This window comes from Gorilla gorilla, chromosome 6, assembly GCF_029281585.2.
Source record: "Gorilla gorilla gorilla isolate KB3781 chromosome 6, NHGRI_mGorGor1-v2.1_pri, whole genome shotgun sequence".
Classification (NCBI taxonomy): Eukaryota; Metazoa; Chordata; class Mammalia; order Primates; family Hominidae; genus Gorilla; species Gorilla gorilla.
This window is the reverse complement of record NC_073230.2, coordinates 83,319,436-83,346,549: the sequence shown is the minus strand read 5'-3', so window position 1 is coordinate 83,346,549 and position 27,114 is coordinate 83,319,436. Positions and strand designations below refer to the sequence as shown.

Below are 27,114 nucleotides of genomic sequence, written 5' to 3'. Positions count from 1 at the left end.
GGCATGAGCCACCAGGCCCAGCCTAAGATAATGAACTTTTAAAATTCAATGTAAACAAGGCAAACAGCATCAAGTGTGCATGACATTCTGGGCCAATGGAGGCTGGAGTGGGCAGAGAGAAAACCAGGCTATCCTGTAGTCCTGATCCTGGCACGCCAGCAGATTTTCAGCCTTACATCCTGCAACATAACTCAGGAAGTAAGCTAACGGTGAAAGTCAAGGTGTCATTCAAACTAAGATGTGTTGCCTGACTTCTCTGACAATTTGATTGGAAGCCTCTGGATTTGGGGAAAGAGGATTTTGGTTTCAATTTTATTTCCTTTCTACATGCTTCCTCTTGGTGTATAACTGCCTTGCCCTCTTGTGATGACAGTCTGGGAGCTTAGCCTCAGTGTGTATTTAATTTCCTGAGATTTGAAGGATTTGCTGGGTGGAATTCTCCGTGGCTACTCTATGCCCTTTCACAAGAGCCTGTGGTTTCCCCAGCACTCCCTGGTTCCCCAACATTGCTGTTTTTCAGTCCCAGGGGAGTGGCTGGAGTTTTTAAGTTCTGAGCTCTGTTTGGGCCCAAGTCCAATAGGTCACAAAAGGCTCAGTCTAAAAAAAAAGAAAAATGTCCTGACAGTGCAGCTTTGCCCTAAGAGTCACCTCCATCTCTGGTTCTCCTGGCATTCCATCAGTTAGAGGAGAGCCCTAGCAGCGCCAAAAGGCCTCCTGTAGAGTGGGGGTTTTTGGAGAATCATGAAAGTAACCGTGTTCTGTACTTACTAAAAATTAGTTTCTAAACTGTGTTACGTGATGGGAGGGATGTGTGTCATAGTGATTACAAGGAAAACATGAAGATTACCACAAAGGAACAATCCTATGGAAAAACCGCGGAGACATTTCAAGAAAAGTGTGTATTTCAAGAGGAGTGTATATTTTCTCCTCCGGAAAAATAAAAGACCTGTGAATAATGATTGAAAAAACAGACAAGACCGCTCCATCAGTTTAAAGGGGGAATAGGGGAGAGATGGCCAATTCAAGCATTTTTTCCAAATTACATGGAAAGAAAAACACTGTGTTGTTGTGAATCTGTATACGTTAATACTATCATTAAAACAAACTGCTTGGCCAGACGCGGTGGCTCACACCTGTAATCCCAGCACTTTGGGAGGCTGAGGCAAGCGGATCACTTGAAGTCAGGAGTTTGAGACCAGCCTGGTCAACGTGGCGAAACCCCATCTCTACTGAAAATACAAATATTAGCCAGGTGTGGTGGCACACGCTTGTAGTCCCAGCTACTCGGGAGGTTGAGGCAGGAGAATCACTTGAACCTGGGAGCCGGACATTGCAGTGAGCTGAGATCACACCACTGTACTCCAGTCTGGGTGACAGAGTGAGACTCCATCTCAAAAACAAAACAAAACAAGAAACAAAACAAAGAATGGTCAAAGCACTTGTGAATCTGAAGTACCTACTTTCTTTTCTTCTCATTTTTTTAGAAACAGGATTTCACTCTGTCCCCCGGGGCTGGAGTACATTGACTTGATCATGGTTCACTGTGGCTTCGACCTCATGGGCTCAACCGATTCTCCTGCCTCAGCCTCCCGAGTAACTGGGACTACTGTCGCATACCACCACAATTGGATAATTTAAAAAATTTTTTTTGTAGAGATGGGGTCTCACCATGTTGCCCAGGCTGGTCTCAAACTCCTCGGCTTGAGGGATCCTCCCATCTTAGCCTCCCAAAGTTCTGGGATCATCATTATTGAATATTATGACAATTTGGGCTATGGGAGGAAAGATTGGGTAGAAAAACAGCCCATAAGAATGCTCAAAACCCTTGCGAGGTTGAAGTATTTACTTTTCTTTTCTTTTTTTGAGACAGGGTCTTGCTGCAGACCAGGTTGGAGTGCAGTGGTTTGATCAGAGATCACTGCAGCCTGCACCTCCTGGGCTCAAGCACTCCTCCGCCTCAGCCTCCTGAGTAGCTGGAACTGCAGGTGCGCGCCACCACGCCCGGCTAATTTTTTAATTTTTATTTTTGTAGAGACGGGGGTCTCACTATGTTGCCCAGGCTGGTCTCGAACTCCTGGGCTTAATCGCTCTTCCGGTCTCTGTCCCCCAAAGTGCTGGGATTAGAGGGGTGAGCCACCGCACCGGCCTTGAGTCCCTATTTTCCTGGAATGAACATTGCATTTCATCTGACAAAAGGACGGTTTCAGTTTCCTCCTCTGCAAAATGGGGTGGGGGTGGAATTCCCATCTTGCAGCCGAGAATTCCCTGATAATAAACGTCGAGTACCGAGCGCGGTTGAGGCGCAGGAGCCTACCCAACGGGAGTAGCTCACTAGGACATTCAGAGCAATCTGGAAAAGTGGGCACAGGCAGCCCCAGACGTCATCCCCGGACCCCGCTGCCCAGCAGCGCCCGGACGCCAGCGTTGTCCGTGTCCCAACACCGAAGCCCGCGTTTGGCCGCAACGCCCCCAGGCCGTGCTCCCCCCACGCCGCCGCGGAGCGGATCTTCCACAGAAACCACACACAAACGTCCGTTCCGAGAGCGACCTGCTTTCTCGGAAGGCGTCGCGGCCAGAGCTCGCCTTCCTGTCGCTCCCAGGCCGGACGCCAGGTCTCCCATAGCAACCGCGGCCTCTAGCGATGGCCGCCAGGGCACCACCAGAACCCTCTTCGCAGACACGGAGAGGCGCGGGTACGTGACTTCCGCTCGCGCCCGGCGGAAGCCAGGGGGCGGGGCTTGCGTGGCGGCGTCAAGGGGCGGTGCCTCGGGTGGCGGGAAGAGGAGGCGCGAGAATGGAGGTGGAGGCCGTCTGTGGTGGCGCGGGCGAGGTGGAGGCCCAGGACCCTGACCCTGCCCCTGCCTTCAGCAAGGCCCCCGGCAGCGCCGGCCACTACGAACTGCCGTGGTGAGGTCCCAGGCCGTAAAGAATGGGCGCGTTTGGACGTGAGGGTGGGCGAGTGGCGGGCCGTGCTCCGGAGAAACTCGGGGGTCAGGGGCTCGTTTTGGGGAATCACGAGGGAGGAGGAGGCCCCGGGTGGCATCGAGATGATTTCAAGAAGGCGACGGACATGGATCGAGAGTGGCCGGTCTAAACTCTGCGAGCGGAGTCTCGCTCACTGCAATGCTTATGACAATTAGGGCTACCCCGGGTGACCACCTACTCTGACCTAGTTGGTTTTTTCAGAAGTTTTTGTGTATAGTAGTGTATGACCTAGTGTTTTCAAAAACTTCAGTCTTTTAAAAAAATATCGATTATATGTTGAAAATAATATTTTGACTGTTAGGTTCAATAACATTTACATTTGAAATTTTTTTTAAAAAATCAAGACGGGGGTTTTGCTGTGTTGCCCAGGCTGATGTCCAACTCCTTGGCTCAAGTGATCCCCCTGCCTCAGCCTCCTAAGTAGATGGGACTACAGGCACGCACCACCATGCCCAGCTAATTTTTTTTTTTTAGATGGAGTCACACTTTGTCACACAGGCTGGAGTGCAGTGGTGTGATTTCTGCTCACTACAACCTGCATCTCCCTGGTTCAATCAGTTCTCCTGCCTCAGCCTTCCTAGTAGCTGGGATTACAGGCATGTACCATCACACCCTGCTAATTTTGTATTTTTAGTAGAGGCTGGGTTTCACCATGTTGGCCAGGCTGGTCTCGAAGTCCTGATCTCAAGTGATCCGTCCGCCTCACCCTCCCAAAGTGCTGGGATTACAGGCATGAGCCACTGTGCCCAGCCTAGGCCTACGGTGTCTAGCCAGCCATGCTGTGTATTTGGCACACGTCTGCAGAAACTGGCAGGTAATCCTTGCCTGGCATGGTGGCTCACGCCTGTAATCCCAGCACTTTGGGAGGCTGAGGTGGGCAGATCACCTGAGGTTGGTAGTGAGCCAAGATCGTGCCATTGCACTCCAGCCTGGGCAACAAGAGCAAAACTCTGTCTCAAAAAAAAAAAAGAAAAGAAACTGGCAGGTAAGGGATGAGAAAGGAGCTTGGTTGCACCCATGTTGTCACACCAAATGATGTCAGTGCTGTATGTGCTGGGCCTCTTGTGACGGGCGGACAGGGTTGCAGCACAGTGTCACATTGCTCCAGATGACCTGTGCTGGCCCTGCTCCAGCAGCAACAGGTGTTTCTCTGCTGTGGCAGGTTTGAAGCCTATGCTGTACAATTCTCATGCCTTTAACTTTTCAAATGGCACTTGGGCATCTTATTACATTTTATTTATTTATTATTTATTTTTGAAACAGAGTCTCACTCTGTAGCCCGGGCTGGAGTATTGTGGCATGCATGATCTCAGCTCACTGCAACTTCTGCCTCCCAGGTTCGAGCTATTGTGCCTCAGCCTCCCAAGTAGCTGGGATTACAGACGCACACCACCACATCCAGCTAATTTTTGTATTTTAAGTAGAGATGAGGTTTCACCGTGCTGGCCAGACTGGGCTCAAACTCCTGACCTCATTTGATCCACCCGCCTCAGCCTCCCAAAGTGCTAGGATTACAGGTGTGAGCCACTGCGCCTGGCTGGCATCTTATTACATTTAAAACTTGCAACCATTTGGCATAGTTGTACTGAATGTATGTAATTTTTTAACAAAGCTCTCAGGATAACCCTTAAGTGCTTTTTGTGGGGTAGTGTGAAGATAACCATGTCAACATTTTTATGCATTTTCTTAACAGGGTTGAAAAATATAGGCCAGTAAAGCTGAATGAAATTGTCGGGAATGAAGACACCGTGAGCAGGCTAGAGGTGAGTGGCTTTTTTTTTTTTTGAGACAGAGTCTCGCTCCGTCGCCCAGGCTGGAGTGCAGTGGTGCGATCTCCGCTCACTGCAAGCTCCGCCTCCCGGGTTCATGCCATTCTCCTGCCTCAGCCTCCCAAGTAGCTGGGACTACAGGCGCCCGCCACCACACCCAGCTAATTTTTTGTATTTTTAGTAGAGACGGGGTTTCACCCTGTTAGCCAGGATGGTCTCAATCTCCTGACCTCATGATCCTCCCGCCTCGGCCTCCCAAAGTGCTGGGATTACAGGCGTGAGCCACCACACCTGGCCTTTTTTTTTTTTTTTTTTTTTTGGGATGGGAGCCTCCCTCTGTCGCCCAGGCTGGAGTGCATTGGCGTAATCTGGCCTCTCTGCAAGCTCTGCCTGCCAGGTTCACGCCATTCTCCTGCCTCAGCCTCCGGAGTAACTGGGACTACAGGCGCCCGCCACCATGCCTGGCTAATTTTTTTTGTATTTTTAGTAGAGATGGGGTTTCACCGTGTTAGCCAGGATGGTCTCGATCTCCTGACCTCGTGATCCACCTGCCTTGGCCTCCCAAAGTGCTGGGATTACAGGCGTGAACCACTGCACCCGGCCTTTTTTTTTTTTTTTTTTTTTTTTTTTTTTGAGATGGAGTCTTGCTCTGTCGCCCAGGCTGGAGTGCAATGGCGCCATCTCAGCTCACTGCAAGCTCCGCCTCCTGGGTTCAAGCAATTCTTCTGCCTCAGCCTCCCCAGTAGCTGGGACTACAGGCACGCGCCACCACCCCTGGCTAATTTTTGTATTTTTAGTAGAGATGGGGTTTCACTGTGTTGGCCAGGCTGGTCTTGAACTCCTGACCTCGTGATCCGCCCGCCTTGGCCTCCCAAAGTGCTGGGATTACAGGCGTGAGCCACCACGAGTGGCCTCGAGTAGGTTTTTAAAAGATGGCCTAAGGCCGGGCACAGTGGCTTACACCTGTAATCCCAGCACCTTGGGAGGCTAAGGCGGGCAGATCACTTGAGGCCAGGTGTTTGAGATCAGCCTGGGCAATGTGGTGAAACCAGTCTCTATGAAAAAATTTTAAAATGAGCTGGGTGTGGTGGCACATGCCTGTAGAGTCTGAGGTTCAAACTGGGCATGGTGACAAGTGCCTGTAATCCCAGCTACTCGAGGCCAAGGCAGGAGGATCCCTTGAGCCCAGGAGTTTGACGCTGCAGTGAGCTATGATCACGCCACTGCACTCTAGCCTAGGTGACAGAGTGGACACCCTTACTTTGAGAAACAAAAAGAGTTTGGGCTTCATAGTGAGGGCAGGGAGGAGTCAAGGATTTCAGTTAGGGAAAAATGTTTTAATAGGGTCGGGTGCGGTGGCTCACACCTGTAATCCCAGCACTTTGGGAGGCCAAGGCGAGTGGATCACCTAAGGTCAGGAGTTCACGACCAGCCTGGCCAACATGGCGAAACCCCGTCTCTACTAAAAATAAAAATTAGGCAGGCATGGTGGTGGGTGTCTGTAATCCCAGCTACTCGGGAGGCTGAGGCAGGAGAATCGCTTGAACCCGGGAGGTGGAGGTTGCAGTGAGCCGAGATTGCGCCATTGTACTCCAGCCTGGGCAACAAGAGCAAAGCTCCATCTCAAAAAAAAAAAAATGTTTTAATAGGTGTGTACTTTAGGAAAGTGGTCGTGGTTACAGGATGGGAAATGGATTTGAATGGGAGCATGGAGACCACTTAATGGCCCATTGATAGCAATCAGACGAGATAATGGGCTTAAGAAAGTGGTAGCCGGGATGGAGAGAAGGGATACAGAGAAGTAAAGGATGCTGGAGACGAAGGAGGAGGATGGTGAAGCCCTGGTTATTGAAGTACTCAGAGTGAGGATGAGGCCAAACCAAGATGATGGCAACCTCAACTTCATGGCGTAGACAGTCCATGGTGGGAAACATGGGTGGGGCCTCAGGTTTGTACAGGAGAATGAAGTGTTCAGTTTTGAAGATGCCGAGGTGAGTACCTGTAGTCCCAGCTACTCGGGAGGCCAAAGCAGTAGGATCACTTGAGCCTGGGGATTGGAGGCTGCGGTGAGCCTTGATCACACCACTGCACTCCAGCCTGGGTGACAGAGCCAGAGTGCATCTCTAAAAGAATAAAAAGAACTTGAGGTGAGAGTTCCATGGGGCATCCAGTCCATGTGGATAAATTTGTAGCCACGTTTACTACACAGGCTGTGTGGCTGGGGAGATTCAGCTCCTACAGCTTACAAATTAACCAGGTTTTGTGTTTTGTTTTTTTTTTCTTTTTGAGACAGGGTCCTACTCTTGCCCAGGCTGGAGTGCAGTGGTGCAGTCACAGCTCACTGCGGCCTCCACTTCTCAGGCTCAACTGATCCTCCCATTTTAGCCTCCCGAGTAGCTGGGAGTACAGGCGCACACCACCACACCTGGCTAATTTTGTTTATTTTTTGAGGAGACAGAGTCTCACTGTGTTGCCCAGGCTGGCCTCAGGCCTCAAGTGATTGTCCTGCCTTGGCCTCCCAAACTGCTAGGATTACAGGCTTGAGCCATTGTGCTCAGCCGAGTTTTAACCTGCTTGTTTGTTCTTTTTTCTATCTTTTTTATGTAGTCATCCAGAAGCAAGTTTTAACCGGTTTTAATGATCATTTTCGCTGTAGGTCTTTGCAAGGGAAGGAAATGTGCCCAACATTATCATTGCGGTGAGTACCCAGCCCTGGGCCTGTTGAGTGTCTCCATGTCTCATCCCACTGCCCACTGAACTGCTTTCTTGTGCACAGCGCTGCCTCCCTGGAGAGCCCCTTCCCATTCCCCCGGCAAAGGGAAGCATTTCACTCTAGTTGGGAGGCCTGGGGTTGGTTGCTGTATTTTTTTTTTTTTTTTTTTTTTTTCCTGAAACGGAGTCTCACTCTGTCACCCAGGCTAGAGTGCAGTGGTGCAATCTCTGCTCACCGCAACCTCTCCCTCCCGGGTTCAAGCGATTCTTGTACCTCAGCCTCCCGACTAGCTGGGATTACGGGTGCCTGCCATCACGCCTGGCTAAGTTTTGTATTTTTAGTAGAGACGGGGTTTCGCCATGTTGGCCAGTCTGGTCTCGAACTCCTGACCTCAGGTGATCTGCCCGCCTCGGCCTCCCAAAGTGCTGGGATTATAGGTGTGAGCCACTGCCTCCGGCCAGCTGTATTGATCTGTGTGTGCTGTGGGTGGAATGCAGGGGTCAGGTGACGGAGATGCAAACAGCAGTGAACATAACTCAAGAGCTACCTGAGGTCCTTCTGGTGGTTTGAAGTCTTTACTGGAGATCTCATTCCCAGGGCCCTCCAGGAACCGGCAAGACCACAAGCATTCTGTGCTTGGCCCGGGCCCTGCTGGGCCCAGCACTCAAAGATGCCATGTTGGAACTCAATGCTTCAAATGACAGGTAGGTCTTAGAGTCAGACCTGTAGTGGGGTGGGTACTCTGCACTGAGAATTGTTACAGAAACAACCTTTCTCGGCATTGGGTTGTATTCGAAGCCTTGCCAGCTATGTGATTTCCTCCACCCCTTCCCAGTGAAAGAGGGTTGCTCACTTGTCAACTTGCCGGTTTATTTTTTTTGTTTTCATGGAAATTTTCAAAAACTGTTCTTCTCAGCCGGGCATGGTGGCTCACACCTGTAATTCCAGCACTTTGGGAGGCCGAGGCAGGTAGATCACCTGAGGTCAGGAATTCGAGACCATCCTAGTCAACATGGTGAAACCCCGTCTCCACTAAAAATACAAAACTTAGCTGGGCGTGGTGCTGGGTGCCTGTAATCCCAGCTACTCAGGAGGTTGAGGCAGGAGAATTGCTTGAACCCGGGAGAAGGAGGTTACAGTGAGCTGAGATCGCACCACTGGGCACTCCAGCCTGGGTGACAAGCAAAACTCCATCTCCAAAAAAAAAAAAAAAAAAAAACCAACCAGTTTTTCTCTTTTTTTCAAGTTTAAAAATTTTTGTAGAGATGGGATCTCACTATGTTGCCCAGGCTGATCTCAAACCCTTAGCCTCAAGCAATCCTCCTGCCTTGGCCTGCTAAGTTGCTAGGACTATAGACAGACGCCACCGTGCCAGCTTTTTCTTGTGGAGACGGGATCTCACTATGTTGCCCAGTCTGGTCTCGAACTCCGGGACTCAAGCGATCCTCCTTGCTTCAGCCTCCCAAAGTGCTTGGATTACAGACGTGAGCCACTACACTGGGATGTTCAACCAGTAAATATAATGCAAAATTCCAAAATGTGAAAAAAAACCCAGATCTGAAATATTTCTGGTCCCAAGCATTAGGGATAAGGGATACTCAGCCTGTATATTTAAAGTGTATGGAAGGCCGGCCAGGCATGGTGGTTCATGCCTATAATCCCAGCACTTTGGGAGGCTGAGGCAGGTGGATCGCTTGAGTCCAGGAGTTTGAGACCAGCCTAGGTGACATAATGAAACCCCATCTCTGTATAAAAGTAAAAATAAAGTGTTCTGGAGGATGTGTATAAGTTAATGTGCAAATACTATACCATTTCATATAAGGGACTTGAGCAAAAGTGAATTTTGGTGTCTGAGGAAGGGCCTAGCACCAGTCCCCAGGAACACCAAGGGACAGCTGCGTATTGTTCACTCCTTGATTCTTCAGTTTGGGAAAATGTCTGGAGGATATTGGCATCTGAAGATTCATAGTCTGAGATTTTGCTTATTGATCAATTTCACCATCAGTAGCATTTAGAATGTTGCTATTGGTGTCTCTGCAGTTCTGTACTGTTCTGTTCTGTTCTTTTCTTTCTTTCTTTTTTTTTGAGACAGAGTGTTGCTCTGTCACCCAGGCTGGAGTGCAGTGGCACGATCTCGACTCACCATAACCTCTGCCTTCTGGGTTCAAGCGATTCTCGTGCCTCAGCCTCCCAAGTAGCCGGGACTAGAGGCGTGCGCGGGCACGCCCAGGTAATTTTTGTATTTTTAGTAAAGATGGATTTTCGCCGTGTTGGCCAGGTTGATCTTAAACTGGCCTGGAGTGGTCCGCCCACCTCGGCCTCCTAAAGTGTTGGGATTACAGGTGTGAGCCACCATGCTTGGCCTACATTGCAGTTATTTTCTGATTCACCTAATAATTAGGAAGAGTCCTCCTCTCAATTTTTTTCTCTTTCTTGTTGTGGGTAGAGAATGAAAAATTTTGAATTCTTGGCTGTGGTTAGTGAAAGCTTACAAGATAACAAAGGTGGTATATCTGCACTTCTATTACATCTTTTGAAAGATAATATGGTATCTCAAGCAATGCAGTTAAAAAAACTGAAGGATGAGGCTTTTTTTTTTTTTTTGAGATGAATTATCGCCAGGCTGGGGTGCAGTGGCGCGATCCCGGCTCACTGAACCTGGGAGGCAGAGCTTGCAGTGAGCCGAGAGGGCCACTGCATTCCAGCCTGGATGACACAGCGAGACCCTGTCTGGAAAAAAAAAAAAAAAAGTGTATATTTTCTTTGTTCTTTGAAAGACCTCCAGGAAAGAACAAATGCCATAAAATCTCAATCCTTATAAATAGTTATAATTGTCCCCCAAAAAAACTCAAAAATGGAAATTGGGCCTCACAGTCCCTGATATACCGATTGTTTAAAAGTCCTTGTGAAGGCAACTGAATTGGTCTCAGAAGGTGCCAGTAAAAACCTGTCATTCTTTCAGGGGCATTGACGTTGTGAGGAATAAAATTAAAATGTTTGCTCAACAAAAAGTCACTCTTCCCAAAGGCCGACACAAGATCATCATTCTGGATGAAGCAGACAGGTAGAGTGCTTTGCCAAATGTATTTTGACCTTGATCTCTAAATCTCTTTTTCGGTTTTATTCAATCAGGATAAAAAGCACTTTTATGGTAGATTTGCTTATCATATCTTCAACAAGCAATTTAATAGGGGCCTGCACCTTAAATCTTATCTTTATTAAGTAACTTACAAACATTTGTCTAAGATAGTCATTCATTTAATGTGCTGGTTTCAGCATCTCTTACGTTAATAATTTAAATGAGGTTTTTTTGTTTGTTTGTTTGTTTGTTTTTTGAGATGGAGTTTCTCTCTGTCACTCAGGCTGGAGTACAGTGTTGCGATCTCTGCTCACTGCAACCTCCGCCTCCCGGGTTCAGGCGGTTCCCTGGCCTCAGCCTCCCAAGTAGCTGGGACTACAGGCATCTGCCACCACACCCGGCTAATTTTTGTATTTGTATTTGTATTTATTTATTTATTTTTTTTTTGAGACAGAATCTCGCTCTGTCTCCCAGGCTGGAGTGCAGTGGTGCGATTTCAGCTCACTGCAACCTCCTCCTCCTGGGTTCACGTGATTCTCCTGCCTCAGCCTCCCGATTAGCTGAGACTACAGGCATGCACCACCACGCCCAGCTGATTTTTTTGTATTTTTAGTAGAGAAGGGGTTTCACCGTGTTAGCCAGGGTGGTCTCAATCTCCTGACCTTGTGATCCACCCGCCTCAGCCTCCCAAAGTGCTGGGATTACAGGCGTGAGCCACCGAGCCTGGCTTAATTTTTGTATTTTTAGTAGAGATGGGGTTTTGCCATGTTGGCCAGGCTGGTCTTGAACTCCTGACTTCAGGTGATCTACCCGCCTCGGCCTCACAAAATGCTGGGATTATAGGTGTGAGCCACCATGCCTGGCCTGTAAAATTTTTTACTGTGGTTAAATGGACATAATTAACCATAAATTTTTGTTGTTGTTGTTGTTGTTGTTGTTGTTGTGAGACGGAGTCTTGCTCTGTCGCCCAGGCTGGAGTGCAGTGGCGCAATCTTGGCTCACTGCAAGCTCCACCTTCCGGGTTCACGCCATTCTTCTGCCTCAGCCTCTCAAGTAGCTGGGACTACAGGCGCCCTCCACCACGCCCGGCTAATTTTTTTGTATTTTTAGTGGAGGCGGGGTTTCACTGTGTTAGCCAGGATGGTCTTGATCTCCTGGCCTCATGATCCGCCCGCCTCGGCCTCCCAAAGTGCTGGGATTACAGGCGTGAGCCACTGCGCCCAGCCCAAAATTTACCATTTTAACTATTTTGAAGTATACAGTTCAGTGGCATTTAGTACATTTGCAATGTTGTGCAACCATCACAACACTTCGGTTGGTATAAATGAAGAATCTGAGTCCAGGCTTGGTGGCTCATGCCTGTAATCCCAGCTACTCGGGAGGCTGAGGCAGGAGAATTGCTTGAACCCGGGAGGCGAAGGTTGTGGTGAGCTGAGATCATGCCATTTGCACTGCAACCTGGGCAACAAGAGCGAAACTCCATCTCAAAAAAAAAAAAAAAAATTGAAATGACATTAAGAAAAGAATACAGAACCCTAACCGTATAACGTTGTTTTTTGTTGTTGTTTTTGAGACAGGGTCTCACTATATCACTCAGACTAGAGTACAATGGCACAGTCATAGCTCACTGCAACCTTGAACTCCTCGGCTCTAATGATCCTCCACCTCAGCCTCCCAAGTAGCGGAGACTACAGGCTTGTGCAACTGCAACCAGCTATTTTTTTTTTTCATAGGGGCAGGGTCTCACTATGTTACCCAGGCTGGTCTCAAACTCCTGGCCTCAAGTGATCTGTCTGCCTCGGCCTCCCAAAGTGCTAGGACTGCAGGCATGAGGTGCTGTGCCTGGCGAAATAAATTTTTTTTAGGGCCAGGTGCGGTGGCTCACGCCTGTAATCCCAGCACTTTGGGAGGCCGAGGCGGGCAGATCGCTTGAGGTCAGGAGTTCGAAACCAGCCTGGCCAACATGGAAACCCTGTCTCTACTAAAAGTATAAAAGTTAGCCGGACATGGTGGCGCCCAGGCTGGAATGCAATGGTGCCTGGAATCCCAGGTACTAAGGAGTCAGAGGCAGGAGAATCGCTTGTACCCGGGAGACAGAGGTTGCAGTGAACTGAGATGGTGCCAGTGCACACCAGCCTGGGCAACAGAACAAGACTGTCAAAAAAAAAAAAAATTTTTTTTTTTAATGTGGCAGTAATTCATGTTCTTTGAAGAAAATTTAGAATATATTAATAGTTTGCTGCCTTTTTATTTATTTATTTTTTTGAGGTGGAGCCTCACTCTGTTGCCCAGGCTGGAGTGCAGTGGCATGATCTTGGCTCACTGCAACCTATGCCTCCTGGATTCAAGTGATTCTCCTGCCTCAGCCTCACGAGTAGCTGGGACTACAGACGTGCACCACCACGCCCAGACAATTTTTTTTTTTTTTTTTTTTTGTATTTTTAGTAGAGTTGATGTTTTGCCGTGTTGGCCAGGCTGGTCTTGAACTCCTGACCTCAAGAGAGCCACCTGCCTCGGCCTCACAATGTGCTGGGATTACAGGCATGAGCCACTATTCCTGGCCATTAATAGCTTGCTTTTTTTCTTCTCTTTTTATATACTATCAATGTTTACATAGTTGAGATCATAATGTATATAATTTTTGTATCCTGGTTTTTCCTTTTAATGTTGTAGGCATTGCTCTACATTATGATAATCTGGTAAACAGACTTTTTTGTATTTTTTTAAATTTTTTGTAGAAATAGAGGTCTCACTATGTTGCCCAGGCTGGTCTCGAACTCCTGGTCTCAAGCGGTCCTCCCGCATCAGCCTCTTGAGATGGGAGGATTGCTTGAGCCCAGGAGTTCGAGGCTGCAGTGAGCTATGATTCCACCATTGCACTGCAGCCTGGGTGACAGCAAGAACCTGTCTCTTTAAGAAAAAAAAAAGAATAAAAAAGGAAGAAAGAAAAGTTGGCAGCTGGTGTCATGATTGTTCTCCTGAATTTGTGTCATGAAGGGCTGGAGAGAGAACCAATTCCCACAAGTGTGATGGCAGCCCTTGTAGATGGTGGTTTTCGTGAGTTTCACTTGAGGGTTGTTCTGATGCTGTAGGTACTAATGCTGTTTGCACAGTCTTTGAGAGAGCAGCCTGCAGGTGTTAGCGTTAAAGGGATGGCCTGCGTACTTCCAATGAGACCCTCATTTAGGACATTGGATGTGTCTTATGTCCTGAGTTTTTGTATAGGGAATGATTTGTGTCACATGGTCTCTGGGTCCCACTTGCAAACTTGTGTTTTTCTTCTCAGCATGACCGACGGAGCCCAGCAAGCCTTGAGGAGAACCATGGAAATCTACTCTAAAACCACTCGCTTCGCCCTTGCTTGTAATGCTTCGGATAAGATCATCGGTGAGTGGGAGCTTTCGGTGGCTGGGGGCCACGTGGTGCTCAACTGGGCTTTTTTCTTTTTTGTAGATGTGGTCTCCCTCTTTGCTCAGGCTGGAGTGCAGTGGTGCCATCACGGCTCACTGCAGCCTCAAACTCCTGTGCTCAAGTGGTCTTCCTGCCTCAGCCTCCCAGTAGCTGAGACTACAGGCCTGTGCCACCACACCTGGATTTTTTTTTTTTTTTTTTTTTCAGACAAAGTCTCACTCTGTCGCCTAGGCTGGAGTGCAATGGCACGATCTCAGATCACTGCAACCTCCACCTCCAAGGTTCAAGCAATTCTTGTGCTTCAGCCTCCTGAGTAGCTGGGATTACAGGCTCGCACCACCACACCCAGCTAATTTTTTTTTTTTTTAGAGATGGGGTTTCACCATGTTGGCCAGGCTGGTCTCAAATGTCTGACCTCGTGATCGCCTGCCTCGGCCTCCCAAAGTGCTGCAATTACAGATGTGAGCCACTGCACCTGGCCTCGCCTTGGCTCTTTAGCACTGGAAGAGTAGGGATTTTTTTATTGTGTAGCATGGGCCAAGCACTATATAATCAAGTTTTTAAATTTATATTTTTTTAATTGACAAGGAGAAATTGTATATATTATGCACAACATGTTTCCCATTGTAATCAACTTTTAAATTTAATCTTATATAATCCTATGAGGAGGTATTATTAGCTTCAGTTTAGAGATGAGAAAACTGGAGCTTATCCTGATGTTTAGGATCTAAGGAAAAAAGGGAAAGAAAACGAGCTTGGAGAGGTTGAGTAGTTTGCCCAAAGTCAGAGCAAGTGCAAGAGCAGCTGGGATTGGAGCCCCAGATCTATCACCCTCTTGCACTCTTGGAGGCACAAGGATGTTGTTGATGTCCCCTGCACGGTGTCATGATCACAGTCGCTCTCCAGATACCTTCTTGTGCTATTCATGTGCTCTGAGTACTTGGTATAGGCAGTATCTGTACATTGGAATTTGTTGCCTCCGGGAAGCTCCTCTCTGAAATCCTGCAGTCCGTCTTCTCTCTAACCTTACTGTTTGCCCTTCCACCTCCCTCCCTGCAGCCTGTCTGCTTCTGCATGGGTTTGTCCCGCCCCAGGTCCCAAGAGTGCTCTAGTTTGTCAACTTCCTGCTGGTTTCACATCCTTCTCTTTCTTTTTTTTTGTAGAGAGAGTCTCGCTCTGTCGCCCAGGCTGGAGTGCAGTGGTGCAATTTCAGCTCACTGCTATCTCCGCTGCCTGGATTCAAGTGATTTTCCTACCTCAGCCTCCTCAGTAGCTGGGATTACAGGCATGTGCCACCATGCCTGGCTAATTTTTGTATTTTTCGTAGAGACGGGGTTTCACCATGTTGCCCAGGCTGGTCTAGAACGCCTGGCCTCAAGTGGTCTGCCCGCCTCGGCCTCGCAAAGTGCTGGGATTATAGGCGTGAGCCACCACGGCTGGCCCATCCTCTTTCTGACACAGGCTGCCTGCACAGCCCAGCTGTCCTCTTTCCTCATTTTTCATTGCTCTCTCAGCCGCTTTCTTTGCCTCACTTCTGCCCTGCTGAACCCCAACCATATGAGCTCATCCATCTGACAACCCCCTTGCCACCCAGGCCGCTGTTGCCGACAAGCGCATTACCAAATATGGCACCCACAAAGTCATGGCTACCAGCCCTGGTGGGGCTCTCAGCAGTGTCAAGAATCCTTTGCATTCTTTTCCCTTCCCGAAATCGCACTGATTTGTGCATTGATTCATTAACCCATTCACCGAACGCTTAACTCTGGTTCTTAGTAGCCGCCAGGCACCATGCTAGTGGAGAGCTCGTGGAGTTTAATGAGAAGTATTCTCCACTTTGCAGATGCCAGCAATGAAATGGAGAAAAATGCATTCCTAGGTCTTGATTTGGCAGGGCACAGTGGCTCATGCCTGTAATCCCAGCACTTTGGGAGGCCGAGGCAGGTGGATCACCTAAGGTCTGCAGTTCAAGACCAACCTGGCCAACATGGTGAAACCCCGTTTCTACTAAAAATACAAAAATTAGCCGGGTGTGATAGCGTGCACCTGTAATCCCAGCTACTCAGGAGGCTGAGACAGGAGAATCACTTGAACCTGGGAGGTGGAGGTTGCAGTGAGCCTAGATCACACCACTGCACTCCAGCCTGGGCAACAGAGAAACTTGGTCTCAGAAAAAAAAAGAAAGAAAGAAACTGGCCAGGCATGGTGGCTCACACCTGTAATCCCTGCACTTTGGGAGGCTGAGGCAGGAAGACTACTTGAGGCCGGGAGTTCGAGAGCAGCCTGGGCAACAGCAAAACCCTGTCTATGAAAAAAAAAGAAAGAAACTGGGTTGGCCCATTCAGATTGAATTGTCATGTGCCCAGAAGGGCCAACATCCAGCACACACCAATTCCAGAGTCCACCTGGGCCAGGGCTGACTCATCTAATGGCTTGTGGCAGGCACATGGATGTGTTTCTACTGGAGGATCATTTCCCCGTCTGGAAGCCGTGGCTAGCCAAGGCCATGCCGGGCAGTGCCAACTGAGGCCTCTGTCATTGCTTATTGGTTGACACCTTGACATATCACCCTGTGTTTACCAAGTCTCTCTCTCTCTCTCTCTTTTTTTTTTTTTTGAGACACAGCCTTGCTCTGTTGTCCAGGCTGGAGTGCAGTAGTGTGATCTTGGCTCACTTTAGCCTCCAACTCTCGGGCTCAAGCGAGTCTCTTGCCTCAGCCTCCTGAGTAGCTAGGATTACAGACGTGCGACACCACACCCAGCTAATTTTTGTATGTTTAGTAGAGATGGGGTTTCACCATGTTGTCCAGGCTGGTCTCAAACTCCTGTCCTCAAGTGATCCTCCCGCCTCAGCCTCCCAAAGTGCTGGGATTCAGGCGTGAGCCCTCGTGTCTGGCCTACCAAGTCTCTATTGAGTGCCTGGGGCTGTGTGGATTGTGCAGCTGCAGCCTTATGACCAAAGAGCTAGCAGGATGATGCCGGCCTCTGCAGGGAAGCCTCACTACTGTCCCGTCTCTGTTCAGAGCCCATTCAGTCCCGCTGTGCAGTCCTCCGGTACACAAAGCTGACCGACGCCCAGATCCTCACCAGGCTGATGAATGTTATCGAGAAGGAGAGGGTACCCTACACTGATGACGGCCTAGAAGCCATCATCTTCACGGCCCAGGGAGACATGAGGCAGGTATGTGGGCTGCTACCATTCAGGCGTGGGCATCCTGTGCCTGCCATGCCCCTTCCATGGGGAAGGGGAGGGAAGTGACAGCTGCACAAGGTACAACAAGAGAAAGAGATGGAGACCTGGCACCCTCCTGGGACAGTGGGCTGTCTAGCTCGGACTCCAAGAAGTGAGGCAGAGAAGGGCAGAGCTTTAAAAGTCACCCTGGAGGCTGAGGCAGGAGGATCACCTGAGGTCAGGAGTTCAAGACCAGCCTGGCCAACATGGTGAAATCCCGTCTCTACTAAAAAAAAATTAAAAAATTAGCCAGGCATGGCCGGGCCCAGTGGCTCACGCCTGTAATCCCAACACTTTGGAAGGCCAAGGCGGGTGGATCACGAGGTCAGGAGTTCATGACCAGCCTGGTTAACATGGTGAAACCTCATCTCTACTAAAAATACAAAAAATTAGCCAGGCGTGGTGGTGGGCGCCTGTAGTCTCAGCTACTCAGGAGGCTGAGGCAAGAGAATGGCATTAACCTGGGAGGCGGACCTTGCAGTGAGCTGAGATAGCACCACTGCACTCCAGCCTGGGTGACAGAGCGAGACTCTGTCTCAAAAAAAAAAAAAAAAAGCTGGGCATGGTGGTGGGTGCCTGTAATCCCAGCTACTCAGGAGGCCGAGGCAGAAGAATCGCTTGAACTTGGGATGCGGAGATTACAGTGACTCGAGATTGTGCCACTACACTCCATGCTGGGTCTCAAAAAAAAAAAAAAAAAAAGTCACCCTTGGCCCGGTGCGGTGGCTCACGCCTGTAATCCCAGCACTTGGGAGGCAGAGGTGGGAGAATCGCTTAAGCCCAGGAGTTCGAGACCAGCCTGGGCAACATAGCGAGACTCCTGTCTCTACCCAAAAAGAAATAAATATAAAAATCATCCTTGACATGTGTTTGCTCCTGAACAGGCGCTGAACAACCTGCAGTCCACCTTCTCAGGATTTGGCTTCATTAACAGTGAGAACGTGTTCAAGGTACAAGCGCTAGTGTGGGTGGTACTGTCAGCAGAAGCCGTGCTTCCCTGTGGGGGCCACTGGGGCTGAAGGGCTGGGCTGGCAGTGGGGACGGACATCTGGCTGCTCTTGTGGGTGCCAGGGAGCCCACCCTGCTCCCGTCTGTCCTCTCCCTATTGCTGCTTTGCTGCACAAGCTGGAGAGTTTTGGGGGACCTGGAACGTCACTTGTGTGTGGTAGGTGAGGGAGGACCACGGATGCATCAGACCCAGGGCCGAGCAATTTCTGACGCGTCTTATTTGATCCCAGCGACTTCCCTGCACAGAGGTTCTCACCATCACATTGTGGGTGATGACGTGGGTCCAGGGGATCCCCTGGCCCCTAAAGGGCAGGCAGGAGCACTGTGCTGTTCCCCAGCAGCCTTCAGACCCCACACCCTGGGTTTTTTCTGCAATGCTGTGCCCTGCTCCCCACTTCTGCCCCTGGAGGGTGGGTAGTAACCCTCAAAGCCAGGCTGAGGAAAAGGATTCTCACTTACTCTCCCATGTCAGCAAAACATTTTTCTCTTGGGGATTCTTTTGAAAACTGCTTCCACATCCTGATAACTCCGCGTCTAAATGCCATTTGAGAGATTCACTTCCCCCTTATTTGGGGGAAGAAACTGGGAAGGGCTGTCCAAGCTTTCAGCCTATAGCTGTTTCTTACCAGGTTTGTGGACAACAGACAAGCGATTTTTGAAGCATCTGGGTAGACCTGGGCAGTGAATGCATTTTCGAGGCCACTTAGGAAAGGGAGGCCCGCTCAGAAACAGGGGTGATGGTTCGGGCCCTGTTTTGTCTTGGAGGGTCACTGAGGGCTCAGGAAACCATGGCTTCCACTGGGAAAAGGCAAGGGCAGGTGTGGGTGACCTCTGGAGCCGTCAGGAGGCTTTCATTGGGAAGATGTAGGGGTCGACATTGTACCAGAGGCAGAGCCTCATGCCACTGCGGGAGAATGCTGCAGGGAGGACGGAGTCCCCAGCACCATGCACCTGCCTGCTGGAGTAGCCTGACCCCTCATTTAGGGTGTCAGGCTGAGGCCGGGGGACCTTTTTTAGGGAAGGCCAGTTCCTACTCCGGGGTGGAGGTGGGAATTGGCCCAAAAGACCTCCCAGTTCTAAAGTGAATTCCAAGTGGTTCTGGGCAACTGACCCCCCAAGTGATCCAGGACAGATGACTTGTGACTTTAAAGCTGTCCCCGAGTGAGCATCCTTCACAGGCCCTTGGTTGTTCTCTTGTTCATCTATCTTATGTTTGGGAAATTTATCTTCCTGGTGCCGGAAACACTTCTCTTTGATGGTGAGAGGAGCATTCCCCAAACTCATTCTGGTTGCTGGAGAATTTGATGAAAACAACAGGTTGAGAAGTTTTACCCATAGATTGCCTGGAAGTCGGTCTGTTGGGGCCTCCCCGCTCACATTGTCCCTTCCAGCCCCTGACCGCCTTTCCTTTCCCTTTGGCCAGGTCTGTGACGAGCCCCACCCACTGCTGGTAAAGGAGATGATCCAGCACTGTGTGAACGCCAACATTGATGAAGCCTACAAGGTTGGCCTCCTTCCCCCCGTCCTGGCAGAGGAACCGCTCACTTCTTGGGCAGAGGAGAGAGGGAGCCCTTCTGGTACCAGGGACATTATACACATCACTCCATTCATTCTTGAAATCTTACTTGGGAGACTGAGGCAGGAGGATTTGTTGAGCCTTGGAGGTCAAGGCTGCAGTGAGCTGTGATTGCGCCACTGCACCCCAGCCTGGGCGACAGTGAGACCCTGTCTCAGGAAAAAAAAAAAAATTATTAATATCATGCTATGTGTTAATCTGTCTAGGAACTGGAAAAAAATCATGCTAGGAGTTGGGTGCACTTTACTGATGAGAAAACTGATTCAGAGGCTGAATTCCTTGTCCTAAATCACTGTGTTTGTTTATTTATTTATTTATTTAGAAACAGGGTCTTACTCTGTTGCCCAGGCCGGAATGCATTGGCGCGGTCACAGCTCACTGCAGCCTCTACCTCTCAGGCTCAGGCGATCCTCCCACCTCAGCCTCCCAAGTAGCTGGGACTACAGGCACACGTCACTATGCCCAGCCCTAAGTCATATGGTTTAAAAGCAGTAGAACTAGAATTCAAAATGGTGTTTTTCTCCTGTAATTATATCCTCTGCAGGAGAAATTTGTCAGCCAAAGTCAGGAGGAAAGACCAGCCTAGCTCCTTCTCCAGGGAAGCCATCTTCTCTCCAGTTAAGGGGAGGTGTCCCCATCCATTCTCATAGGCACAGGCATTCTGGGATCCAGCAGCCCCCAGCTAGCCAGGAGAGGAGGGAGCAGGAAGATTCTAGCCTGACAATGGGACTGAGTGCTGTGAGCAGATTCCAGCAGGTGTGGCTGGGGTTCAGGCGACCTCAAGCCACATGGGTGTGGTGTGGTTGGTGTGGTTCAAGGTCATTGATCCAGTCATAGTTTCCCTCTGCCTACCCCCTAACAAACTAGGTTGGAAGTTGACTGGGTTTAGGGCATAGTTCCACCCAGTGTGAAACCGGAGTGCAAGGCGGGGAGACTGAGCAGAGACCCAGGCCCAGGGTCCCTGAGTAGACCTGAAGAAAGCCTTCAGATTTGTGGGCACAGAGCTTCTCTGCCCCCTGAATTCACCCCAAGATGCCAAAACAAAGGCAAAAAGGCCTGCCTCCAGACGCTGCAGCCTGGGTGGGGCAGGGTGGGTGGGAAGCAGGAGGCTGGGATTACCCAGTCAGGGTGTGCTCCAGGCTCGTCCTGCAGAGGTTGCATTGGGACTGCAGCTGGATGAAGCTAGCAGATGAATGGTCTGCTTTTTCCACTCTGCTGTACCTAGTCATCAGATTAATAAAGCATTTTAAGAGCTCCGGATCAAGAGATTACATGGGTGTGGTAGTAGACCATTTTGCAACACAGCTTAAAACATTTGCAATAGGCTGGGCTCAGTGGCTCATGCCTGTAATCCCAGCACTTTCGGAGGTTGAGGCAGGAGGATTGCTTGAGGCCGGGAACTTGGGACCAGCCTGGGCAATATAGCAAGACTCTATCTTTATATTACTGAAAAAAAAATATTTAAGCAAAACAACAATACATTTGCAATGTTATCTCTCTATCTGCCATGAAAATCAGTTAAGGTACCCCCATGTGACCTGAAGGGTGGGCCCCACCAGCTGTGGTGAGTCTCAAAATCACATGTCTTCTTACAGTTTAAAGTGGTAAGCAGCCTTTTCTGTCTCCTTTGTCTAGATTCTTGCTCACTTGTGGCATCTGGGCTACTCACCAGAAGATATCATTGGCAACATCTTTCGAGTGTGTAAAACTTTCCAAATGGCAGAATACCTGAAACTGGAGTTTATCAAGGTCGGTGAGAGTGTAGAAATGCCTCTGTCCTCAAGAGTGTGGCCCATAGTGGCGGGGTGCTGTGGGCCACACCTGTAATCCCAGCACTTTGGGAGGCCGAGGTGGGCAGATCACCTGAGGTCAGGAGTTCGAGACCAGCCTGGCCAACGTAGTGAAACCCCCTGTCTACTAAAAATACAAAAATTAGCTGGGCGTGGTGGCTCATGCCTGTAATCCCAGCACTTTGGGAGGCCGAGGTGGGCGGATCACCTGAGGTCAAGAGTTTGAGACCAGCCTGGCCAACATGGCAAAGCCCCATCTCTACTAAAAATACAAAAATTAGCTGGGTGTGGTGGCAAGCGCCTATAATCCCAGCTACTTGGGAGGCTGAGGTGGGAGAATCGCTTGAACCTGGAAGGTGGTGGTTGCAGTGAGCCGAGATCGTGCCACTGCACTCCAGCCTGGGTGATGGAGGTGAGACTCTGTTCAAAAAAAAAAAAAAACATTAGCTGGGTGCAGTGGCAGGCGCCTGTAATCCCAGCTACTTGGGAGGTTGAGGGAGGAGGATCTCTTGAACCTGGGAGGTGGAGGTTGCAGTGAGCCAAGATCGTGCCACTGCACTCCAGCCTGGGCAGCAGAGCGAGACTGTCTCAAAACAAAAAAAAAAGACTATGGGCCCTGGCTTTGCTTTCTCTGTCTGCTCACAGGCCTGGCATCTAGAAGGTGCTCAGTGTTTCCCAACTGCAGTGGGAGGGAGGGTGTCTTAGTCCCTTTGAGTTACTATAAAGGAATACCAGAGACTGGGTAATGTAGAAAGAAAAGAGGTTGATTTGGCTCACAGTTCTGCAGGCTGTACATGTAGCATGATGCCAGCATCTGCTTCTAGGGAGGGGTTCAGGCTGCTTCTGCTCATGTTGGAAGGGGAAGTGGGAGCCTGTGCATGCAGAGACCACCTGTCGAGAACGGAGGGAGGTGCCAGGCTCATTTGAACAGCCAGCTCTCCAGGTACCTAATTGATCCAGAACTCACTCACTACCTTGGGGCGGGCACCAAGCCATTCACGTGGGATCTTCCTCATGACCCAAACATCCCCACATTGGGGACCAAATTCCAAATGAGATTGGAAGGGGACAGATGTCCAAACTAGATCAACGTGGCTGATTGTCCTGAGGACCAAGTTTGTTTCACACAGTTCTGATTTTCTTCATTCAAGGCTCTCTTGTCTGTTGACTGATTGATTGATTTTCAAGGTCAGATTAATTGAGGTTTAATTTACATAGAGTAAAATTCAGCCTGTTAGGTACAGGACACACGCACTCAGTCATGCAAACACTATCACCATCAGGATGCAGAATCTGTCATCCCAGAACAACTCATGTGTCCCTTTGAAGCCAGCCCCCTCCCCGACTACCACTTGGAAACTACCGATGTAGTTTCTGTTTCGTGGGATACAGTTTTCCAGAATATCATATAAATGGGATCATGTAGAACTTAGCCTTGTGAGTCTGGCTTCTTTCTTTCACTGTAGCAGAAATGCCTTTCAGATGTGTCCACGCTGGTACTTCTATCCATGAGTCAGTCCGTGTTATCACTGAGAAGTAATCCATCCTGTGTGTGTACCACAGTTTGCTTATCTGTCCATCAGCTGGAGGACATTTGGGTTTACAGATCGTGGTGACTGTGAATAAAGCCAGTGTAAACATTTGCATATATGGATTAGTGTGAATGCAAATGTTAAGTTTTTCTTTTTCCCAAGTAAGTTCCCAGGGGTGAGATTGCCTGGGAAAATGATAAGTGTATGTTTTACTCGATAAGGAACTGCCAAACGGTTTTCCAAAGTGGCTGCAGCACGTGCATTCCCACCAGCATTCCGGAGGATCCTCAACCTAGCCACCACGTGGAGTGCTCAGTTTGGTTTTTAAGCCATTCTAATAGGTGTGTAATGACCGGATGCAGTGGCTTACACCTGCAATCCCAGCTACTCGGGCGGCTGAGGGAGGAGGATCGCTTGAACCCAGGAGGTGGAGGTTGCAGTGAGCTGAGATCATACCCCTGCACTACAGCTTGGGCGACAAGAGTGAGACTCCATCTTAAAAAAAAAAACAAAAAAAAAAACCAATAACAACAACAACAAAATAACCTAATAGGCATGTGATGAGATCTCATTGTGCCTTTAATTTGCATTTCCCTAATTAATATGCTGAACATTTAATCATGTGCTCGTTTGCCATCCAGAATCTTCTTTGATGAAACATCTGTTCATATATACCCATTTTTTAAAATTTTTACATTTTTTATTTTAATTGTACTGTATTTTTTGTTTAGAGATCATGTTAAGACCGGCCAATTTTTATATTTTTGGTGGAGACGGGGTGTCCCCGTGTTGCCAAGGCTGGTCTTGAACTCCCGGGCTCAAGTGATCCTCCCGCCTCAGCCTCCCAAAGTGCTAGAATTACAGGTGTGAGCCACTGCGCCTGGCCTACATTTTTTATGTTTTTGAGAGACAGGGTCTTGCTCTGTCACCCAGGCTGGAATGCAGTGGTGCCATCATAGTTCACTGCAGCCTCAACCTTCCATGCTCAAGCAATCCTCCCACCTCAGGCTCCCGAGTAGCTGGGACTGCAGGCATGTGCCACTACACTTGGGTCGTTTTTATTTTCTTTTTTTTGTAGAGCTTGGGTGTTGCTATGTTGCCCAGGCCCAACTCTGGGCAAGTGATCCTCCTGCCTCAGCCTCCCAGAATGCTGGGATTACAGGTGTGAGCTACTGCTCCAGGTCTAAATCTACCCATTTTTTAATTGGGTTGTTTGATTTTTATTACTGAATTTATTTATTTACTTATTTATTTTTGAGATGGAGTCTCGCTCTGTTGCCCAGGCTGGAGTGCAGTGGCACTATCTCAGCTCACTGCAACCTCCACCTCCCAGGTTTAAGTGATTCTCCTGCCTCAGCCTCCCGAGTAGCTAGGATTACAGGCGTGCGCCACCATACCTGGCTAATTTTTGTATTTTTAGTAGAGATGGGGTTTCACCATGTTGGTCAGGCTGATATCGAACTCCTGGGCTTGTGATCCACCTGCCTTGACCTCCCAAAGTACTGGGATTACAGGCATGAGCCACCGCGCCTGGACTTTATTACTGAATTTTTGAGAATTCTTTATACAGTCTGGATGCAAGTTCTTTATCAGATATATAAATATTTTCCTCTAGCCTGGCTTTCCGTGCCACCACCCCGCCCCCCCTCGCCCCACCCATTTTCTTAACAGTATCTTTGAAAGAACTATCAGCATCCTTTTAAGAAATAAATTGAACTTTAGGTAAACATAATCCGTTGCATCTTAGCATTCATTTTCCGGCTGGAGTTGGAATTCCTCATGCTGATTTTGAAAAAACCATTAGTTCAGTTTGTTTCTGTTTTTATTTTTATTTTTTTCAGTTCAGATTTTAAAAAAGAACTCCCCCACTTATTAACCAGATTTGAATTTGGTTTGTTTTTCAGGAAATTGGATACACTCACATGAAAATAGCGGAAGGAGTGAACTCCCTTTTGCAGATGGCAGGCCTCCTGGCAAGGCTGTGTCAGAAGACAATGGCCCCGGTGGCCAGTTAGAGCAGAGACTTCATGACTGACTTACAGGTGCCCTATTCTGAGGTACAGGAGCCGCGGCTTTCTGATGGGGGAAAATGCCGCCTTAGGCTGGAGCCAGCATGACTGTCCTTTAAACTCCAGTGGCTGGCCAGGCGCGGTGGCTCACGCCTGTAATCCCAACACTTTGGGAGGCCGAGGCAGGTGGATCACCTGAGGTCAGAAGTTCAAGACCAGCCTGGCCAACATGGGGAATCCCTGTCTTTACTAAAAATATAAAAATTAGCTGGGTGTGGTGGCGGGCACCTGTAATCCCAGCTACTCGGGAGGCTGTGGCAGGAGAATCGCTTGAACCCAGGAGGTGGAGGTTGCAGTGAGCCAAGATCACACCATTGCACTCCAGCCTGGGCGACAGAGACTCCATCTGGGGGAAAAAATTAAATAAATAAACTCCCGTGGCTTGCATGTTTGCTTCTGGGATGTCTGTGCCCCGCAAGTGTTTGAGTTTGGCCTCCGCCCCATTGATGCGGTGACGGGGCAGAAAGGCGCAGAGAAGCTGAGGGCGGTTTCTGATCTGTGTGTGGGTTGACATTTTAGCTAATAAAGCCTTGCAGTGTTTGTTGGCAATAAGGTGACCATGTGAAGCCTCGAGAAAAACCAGCTTCCTGTCTCTATGGGCCTTGGCAGCCTACAAGTAGAAAAGGCGATTAGATAGTAGACCCACAAGCTCATCTCGGTTCTTCTAGAAGCCTGAAGGCGCCACTTCCCCAGGGCGAGGGCAGGGTTTGCTGTCTTTCCTATTTAGACTGATTTCTCAGAATGGCCAGGTGGCGAGCCTTTCAGAGAGGGCCGCAGAGTGGAGAGACGCAGCCCAGCCCTCAGGAAAACACCGTGACGCTCTTCCTGTGTTCTAGATCATACTCTTTGCGCTTGCTTTAGAATTCCCCAAAGAATTTCCTACTAATTTGTAGAATTGCCTTTTTTTTTTTTTTGGTAAGATACTATTTTTTTCCCTTTTTGTTTTGTTTTGATTTTTGAGATTGGGTCTCGCTCTGTCGCCCAGGCTAGAGTGTAGTGGGCCAATCTTGGCTCACTGCAGCCTCAACCTCTTGGGCTCAAGTGATCCTCCTACCTCAGCCTCCTGAGTAGCTGGGACTACAGGCATGTACCACGATACCCAGCTAATTATTAAATTTTTTGTAGAAATGAGGTCTCACTATATTGCTGGGACTGGTCTCGAACTCCTGGCCTCAAGTGATCCTCCCACCTCAGCCTCCTAAGTGCTGGCATTACAGGTGTGAGCCACCATGCCTGGCCCATTTGGGCACGGTGGCTAAAATACGAAATACTAAAATATGAAATTAGCTGGGCATGGTGGCGCACGCCTGTAATCCCAGCTACTCAGGAGGCTGAGGCAGGAGAATTGCTTGAACCCAGGAGGCGGAGATTGTAGTGAGGCAAGATGGTGCCATTGCACTCCAGCCTGGGCAACAGAGCGAGACTCTTACAAAAAAAGGAAGAGAAACTTGTCCCTGAGGTTGTACAGTCAGGACTTCAGGGTGTGAAGTAACAGGCGGGCGGCAGTTGGGTTCTAGATGTTTCTTCTGATTTCCTAACTTGTCGCATTAATTTCTTCTCATGGGACGAGTCCCTGGGCCATCTCAGAAAGACGGCTGGACTTGGGAACTAAGATCCCATCCGCAGCCCTGATGCTCTCAGGGTCCCTTTTTATTAAACAAGAGCTGTGGCCGCCATTCCCTTAAGGCTTTTTGTGTTTGGTTATGTTTTTTGAGACAAGATCTCCCTCTTTCGTCCAGGCTGGAGTGCAGTGGCGCGATCTCGGCTCACTGCAAGCTCCGCCTCCCGGGTTCACGCCATTCTCCTGCCTCAGCCTCCCAAGTAGCTGGGACTACAGGTGCCCGCCACCATGCCCGGCTAATTTTTTTGTATTTTTATTAGAGACGGGTTTCACTGTGTTAGTCAGGATGGTCTCGATCTCCTGACCTCGTGGTCCACCCACCTCAGCCTCCCA

The 27,114-nt window shown here is 49.2% G+C and overlaps 1 protein-coding gene across 5 annotated transcripts; it reads left to right on the top strand.

The window, feature by feature from the left end:
- The first annotated feature begins 2,710 nt into the window (after nucleotides 1–2,710).
- Nucleotides 2,711–25,547, top strand: RFC2 (replication factor C subunit 2). Of its 5 annotated transcripts, XM_055392747.2 has the most exons (12): nucleotides 2,726–2,907; nucleotides 4,679–4,748; nucleotides 7,411–7,452; nucleotides 8,065–8,171; nucleotides 10,430–10,531; nucleotides 13,833–13,933; nucleotides 16,977–17,134; nucleotides 18,070–18,135; nucleotides 19,617–19,697; nucleotides 21,405–21,518; nucleotides 22,384–22,502; nucleotides 24,996–25,547. In XM_055392747.2, exons 1-12 carry the CDS (start codon nucleotides 2,795–2,797, stop codon nucleotides 25,015–25,017), a joined length of 1,095 nt encoding a protein of 364 aa, XP_055248722.1. In that variant the 5' UTR covers nucleotides 2,726–2,794; the 3' UTR covers nucleotides 25,018–25,547. The 5 variants fall into 5 exon arrangements, with proteins under 5 accessions (XP_018886448.2, XP_055248722.1, XP_063564673.1 ...); XM_019030903.4 differs by lacking the exon at nucleotides 22,384–22,502 and having other exon boundaries at nucleotides 2,711–2,907; XM_063708603.1 differs by lacking the exon at nucleotides 10,430–10,531 and having other exon boundaries at nucleotides 2,748–2,907; nucleotides 24,996–25,166.
- Nucleotides 25,548–27,114: the final 1,567 nt, after the last annotated feature.